The sequence below is a fragment of the Lampris incognitus genome, chromosome 16, assembly GCF_029633865.1.
Source record: "Lampris incognitus isolate fLamInc1 chromosome 16, fLamInc1.hap2, whole genome shotgun sequence".
NCBI lineage: Eukaryota > Metazoa > Chordata > Actinopteri > Lampriformes > Lampridae > Lampris > Lampris incognitus.
In genome coordinates this window covers 43,570,360-43,577,096 of record NC_079226.1, presented here as the reverse complement: position 1 = coordinate 43,577,096, position 6,737 = coordinate 43,570,360, and the positions used below count along the sequence as shown (strand labels likewise).

The 6,737-nt window shown below is 46.1% G+C and overlaps 1 protein-coding gene across 1 annotated transcript; it reads right to left on the bottom strand.

Moving 5' to 3' along the window:
- Positions 1–2,639: 2,639 nt before the first annotated feature.
- Positions 2,640–5,305, bottom strand: LOC130126511 (complement component C1q receptor). The gene has a single exon (XM_056296069.1). It carries the CDS (start codon positions 5,179–5,181, stop codon positions 3,439–3,441), a length of 1,743 nt encoding a protein of 580 aa, XP_056152044.1. The 5' UTR covers positions 5,182–5,305; the 3' UTR covers positions 2,640–3,438.
- Positions 5,306–6,737: the final 1,432 nt, after the last annotated feature.

The window sequence follows — 6,737 nt, the reverse complement described above, 5'->3', positions numbered from 1 at the left end:
GTTCAGAATCTGTATTACCATCCGTTATTTCCCCCGACCATCCGTTATTTCCCCCGACCAGGCTGGTTTTATTCAAAACAGGCAGTTCTTCTTCAGTACTAGACGGCTTCTCGGCGTCATGTATAACCCCTCCTCTTCATCAGTGCCAGAGGCTGTGCTCTCACTGACGCAGAGAAGGCCTTTGACCGGATTGACTTTGGGCTACCTCTTCTGTACTCTGGAAAAGTTTGGCTTGGGTAAAACCTTTATTAATTTGGTGAAATTGCTATATCACCTCTCCCACAGCCTCGGTCAGAACTGACAACACCCGCTCTGACTACTGTCCTCTCTTTCGCTCTGTACTCGTCAAGGCTGCAGTTTGAGCCCATTACTATTTGCGATTGCAGTTGAGCTATTGGCCATTGCTCTTAAATCAAAGCCTCTTACAACTGGTGTCGAACAGAAGACCTCCCTCTATGCAGATGACTTACCTTTATATGTATCTAATCTCTCTGTTTCTGTTCCAGCTGCCCTTGACGTGTTTGGTTCATTCGGCAGACCATCGGGTTGTGAACTTAACGTGGATAAAAGCGGGCTGGTCCCTCCGAACGTAGAAGCTCGTAACGTTCCCTTGCACACTTCGCCTTTTAAACTTGCTCCCCTCGGCTTCACATACCTTGGCGTTCATTTCACAGATGAATTTGAGAACTTATTTAAACCCATGTTCCCCCTTTATTGAGCAAACCGCATAAAGACTTGGAAAGCTGGTCACCGCTGCTCTTGTGTCCATCTGCACGGGTTAATTCAGTAAAGATGAGCTCCCTGCCCCAGAACTCTCACACCGGTTTCAGTGTTTACCCAGCTTTCTTACACAATCCTTTTTTCGCAGACTTGACGGCTTGGTGTCAGAGTTCATCTGCAGCAGAAAAGGCCCTGGGCTTGGTAGAACTTTATAACACAGACCAACATCTTTGGGAGGCTTGCCTCTGCCAAATGTTAGATTTTATTATTGGCAGCCAACTTAGGAGTACTGCAGTATTGGACTCGGTATGTGTCCTCCCCTTCACCCCCTGCATGGGTGGATCTAGAGACCTCTTCTTCTAGTCCTGCCTCATTGACAGCTCGTGCATATAATCTGTTTACATGCGTGGTGATACGGGTGTACCCCTTAACTATGTTTTTACCATTATACTTTTTTCCTGTATAATCTATAATTTCATTGGTAACACTTTAGTATGGGGAACATAAAAAAACTTAATTACTAGTGAATTAGTAATGATCAAGATGTCCCTTTAGTATGGGGAACATATTCTAAGTAAAAAAACTTAATTACTAGTGAATTAGTAATGATCAAGATGTCACTTTAGTATGGGGAACATATTCTAAGTAACAAAAACTTAATTTAGAGTAATTTAACACTATGAACACTTGTAGTTTTGTGTGTTGTTATGTAAGAACAGAGCATATTCATTAAGTGTTAGTAAGGGAGAATAACTCTTCTGGTGGTACTACCACCTTATAAAGGCCATACTAAGCAAAGCATATTGAGATGCTACTACTAATAAGCAATAATTCTGAGGTTATAGAGGGAAAACTCATAGTTAATGGCTTACTGGTTGTATAATAAGGCCATGCAGAATAAGGCATTAATGAGTACGTAATAATGACCAATTAAGGGCCAATATGTTGCTAATTTGCATGCTAATAAGCACGTAATTAATGGTGACTACGTTCCCCATACTAAAGTGTTACCATTTCATTTTATAATATTATTTGTCTCGAGTATACGAGCTGTGTCTTCTCTAATTGGCCAGGCGGCCAGGCTACATGTCTGCTTGTTTTTGTTTTTTGTCTTTTATTTTTTTTGTTCTGCGTTGAATCTTGGTTGCTGTGACTTTTTGGGGGGGTTTTCTCTACGTAAATATAAACATTGATTTCATATATGTCTGTACAACATTTTGATTGTAAAATTTCAATAAAAAAGTTGGAAAAAATATCTTAATATCTACATCTTAATATCTAATAATATCTTACTATCTACAGCTTAATATCTAATGATATTTTAATATCTACATCTTAATATCTAATATCTTACTATCTACAGCTTAATATCTAATGATACTTTAATATCTACATCTTAATATTTAATAATATCTTACTATCTACAGCTTAATATCTAATGATATCTTAATATTTAAATATTAATATCTAATAATATCGTAATATCTTCATATGTACATCTTAATATCTAATAATATCTTATTATCTTAATAATTACATCTTAATATGTACATCTTAATATCTAATATCTTACTATCTTAATAATTTCATCTTAATATCTAATGATGTCTTAATATCTACATCTTAATATCTAATAATATGTAAAGATATCTCAACATCTTTATATTTACATCTTAATATCGATCTCTTCTGGTTCACTTGACTTCACCTAAAAATAACTTTGTGAAAGCAGCCCACTGCACCCACTGCTGGCTTCACAGGGCTGACTGACTGCATATATATATATATATATATATATATATATATATATATATATATATATATATATATACACACACACATATATATATAGCGTTGTTAAAAGAAACACTCAACAGTAGGGAAAGTGCCCAACAAATAAGGAGCAAAATAATCCAGTGAGTCAAGTAAATTCTTTATGAGACAGTACAAGCCTGTTTCATGCATATATATATACATATATATACACACACACACACACATGTATGTATGTGTTTCACATTTATGAATATTCATATAAACAGCACGACACTGTGTGACGCCATGTGTACAGAACAGTTTTCAGCCTGTGTATATATATATATGTATATATGTACATATATATATATATGTACACACATTCTCTTTCTGGACAAACGCAGGGTGATGCATTGTGGGATATCAACCACAGCTCATTAACGTAATTAGCAAGTGTTCGTGCAGAAGACGTGTAATGTTTTGTCTACATTGACAGCCACGAACCTGTGCGCGAGGTACTCCTGAAACGTCGCTGGATCCGTTACATTGACGTCCGTTACATTTGACACCCGTTACATTTTACATCCCGTTACATCTTAACGCCTTGCTTTTCCTGGAAGTAACGCTCTCGAGGAATCCACACGTCATCAGAGTATGTGAAGGACGAGCTGAGTGGACACGCCCCGGGGGGAACTCTAGTTTGACATACACGTCCCGTGGTACAGTATGGACCTACCCCGGGGCAGAGGTAAAGAGCATCCGAGCATTACGCAACACCCCGCAGGTTTACTCACGCTCCTTTATCACCACAGGGTGTCGCCACCTGGGTCACATGGTCTCCTACCGAATACCCTCTTCTATGCGTGTGTGTGTGTGTGTGTGTGGGGGGGGGTGTTGGAAGTTTGCAGTAGTAAAACAACCACATATGTACATGTTGTCGACACACTGTCTGAGGTTCTGGGGTCATAGGTCATCGGTCAGTATGGAGTTGTATAATTTCTCTAGGTGCGGCTCTAGGCCGGAGGACACCCAGCAGTAGCCGTCGGCTGTGGCAGTCTTCGTAGCTTCTCTCCGGGACCGTTTGCGTCGGATAATGACGACAGCGAAAGCGGCAGCGACGAGGAGGAGCGAGGAGACCGCCGAGCCGGTGACGCACAGCAGCAGCAGCAGCCGCGCGTTTAGCGGTTCGTCTATCTCCATGGGCCTGCTCGCTCCCGCCGAGCTGTTGCCCCGCAGACCCTCCCGCTGAGTGCTCACCCCTTCTGCAGCGGGCGCGTCCGTGTAGAGAGACCGGTTCTGAGGTTCCGCTGGGGTTTGGGCTTCCGGCGCCACTTTCCCACGTGCTATTCTGTCTACTGGCTCAGTGGAGGGGGCGGCCGTGGAGGCGTCGGTCGAAAGCGGAGCGCAAGTCGTTCCGTTGTCATCTGCGCCAAAGTTCTTCGGGCAGACGCACAAGAAACTCCCTGGCGCGTTGACGCATGTGAACTCGCAGCGACTGGTGAGGCACTCGTCCACGTCATCGCACGAGTAGCCGTCCGCGGCTAGAGCGAAGCCCAAGTGACAGTGACACGAGAAGGAGCCCAGGGAATTCAAGCAGCTGTGCGCGCATCTGGATTCGGAGCACTCGTCCACGTCGCGGCATTTGCCGCCGACCATCTCGTAGCCTCTCTCACACTTGCAGGTGTAACCGCCGTGCGTATTGACGCACGAGTGTTCCTCACACGCCTGCGTGCGGCATTCGTCGATATCGGAGCAGTTGTGTTGGTTCGTATCCAGTCTGAATCCCTGCGGACACACGCACGAGTAACCGGACTCCCCCGTTACGCACTGGTACTCGCATGTGCCGTCGCCGCAGTAGTCTTTGGGGCGACAGGAGAAAGCGTCCTGGTCCAGCTCGTAGCCTTCCTTGCACACGCAACGCGCGCCACCTGCGTCCTCCACGCACAAATGCTCGCACCCCCCATTGTTAAAGTCGCAGTTTGGCTCTCCCGACGCGCAAAACGGACCGGGAACAGTCCAGCCGTAGGCGTCATCCAGCGACTTGCAAAGAGAGTAGTCAGACTGATTATCGCTGCACCAAATATCTGCAATGGTTCCCAACGGCAGTGCTTTCAGGACACTGTTCAGTGGCTGCTCCGAGAAAGGTGGCGTGTAGGATATTTTCCCAGGCCCCAGCAACGGCAACGGTTTGCACATGCCCTGGAAATAAAACTTGCATGCGTAAAACGTTGGGGCTTTGCAAGGTGAAGCCACCCACTTCAGGTTTCCCCGGCCCGATGACGTGTAATGGATCATAACGCAGCGCTCCTCGGCGCAAGTGCCGACGGGCTCCGTCTTCCAGTTGGAGTACTTGCTGTCGCCGTTTGTAGAGACCCACTTAAACCCCCTGAGACTCCTCTCGGGCAACACACAATCCCCTTTGTGTAATTTCAATCCAATCCAAAATTCCAGGACATTCTCTTGGTGTCTCCTGTCGATCCGGGACAGGATGGACTGGAACGCGGCCTCCTCTTCTCTGTCCCTGATAGTTACCAAATAACCTCCGTTGTGATGGCAGTTCTTACGCGCGTCCTCAAAGTTCACCCTGTCCATGTGCAAGGTGAAGCAGACGTCAGACGTACACAGGGTGGTGGTATCATGGTCAGCCGCTCTGCAGAAGCTGCACGCCGCCAGCACCACGCTCAGTAGGAGAGCTGCCCCCTGCATCGTCGCCAGGTGGTCCGTATGACGGGGGACTCGCACAAAGCGCTCCTGGTCCGCGCGCCAAGAGGTGCCATGCGTTGTGAACGCTCCAGTAATGTGAGAGGGAGACGAGCATTCGGGCTCCTGTATCCTGTGCAGCGCACACACTAAAGACGGAAATAATATTTAGCTGCGGCATAAGCTTTTTTTTTTTTCCCACATGAGGCAAGTTCCGTTTTAAACAAAGCAAACAATAGCCAACTGTGGAGCCCTGTGATTTGTTTCCCAGATGTCTCCGGCCTGAGCGGGCCGGCCTGGAGGCCGCAGCATCGCGCAGCACTGTAAACATAAGGCGACTTGAACGTATTCTTCTTGTTATGTCCGGGGCAGTTCGGCTGACGGGAGCAGTGCGCAGCTTTACGGGGGGGAGGGGGCGGGGGGCGGGGGGGGTCATTGCATTGTTCTGCTCGTGCAACAAGACCAGAGCTGGTGCGTAAACACACCGGAATGCAGTCTTTCTTTGCAGAGTTGCGCCACCTTTTCAGCGCTGACGCTCGTCTTCATCACACAAACTGATGCTGCACCTCAAAGTACACACTGTCACGCGGACGTAAATGACAGAAAACTGTAATTGCGTATTACACACATCCAGTAATACTTTCCTGATAGTACTGCCCAGGTTGGTATGCGGTTGCCTAACGATGATGGCGGACTCGTAGTGTTTTGATGCGGAACAACACACAGGGCTGTCTGTCAACAGCCAGACGGTCTGTGGGTGGATCCGGCGGCGTTAGAATCTGGGTTTCCGTGAGCTGTCATTCAACCTCAGTGACCCTTAGTGGCGTGTGGTGTGGTGTATGTGTGTGTTGTACTGTGGAGGCTGGTACTTGCTCCCAGTGTGTGTTGTACTGTGGAACCGACAACAAAGGACCTGAACTCCTCCAAACCAGCGGGACACCCTGCAACGACATGAGGGAGCTTCTCTTTCTTCTATCGCTTGTCGCGTGTAGGTATATGACACTAACGATAACAAGAATCACTCCCTGAACTCGCCCCCCACCCCTCCAACTCCACCTCCACCCCGTAACGCTTCTGCTTCTTCCTGACACACGTTGTGTAGCTGTCTCGTTTCCAGTGGACGACTTGACTGGACACACGGCCTTAAAACAGCACTCACATCTCTGTCGAAACATACCCCAAATATACCCAAAACATACCCAAAACATACCCCAAATATACCCAAAACATACCCAAAACTTACCCAAAACATACCCCAAATATACCCAAAACATTCCCCAAATATACCCAAAACCTACCCAAAATATACTCAAAACATACCCCAAATATACCCCAAATATACCCAAAACATACCCCAAATATACCCAAAACACATCCAAAATATACCCCAAATATACCCAAAACATACCAAAAACATACCCCAAATATACCCAAAACATACCCAAAACCTATCCAAAATATACCCCAAATATACCCAATACATACCCAAAACATACCCCAAATAGACCCAAAACATACCCCAAATATACCCAAAACACACCCAAAACATACCCCAAACATAC

Excerpts from the sequence above, each read along its gene's own strand:
- LOC130126511 (XM_056296069.1), bottom strand. The coding sequence starts at position 5,181 with ATGCAGGGGGCAGCTCTCCTACTGAGCGTGGTGCTGGCGGCGTGCAGC.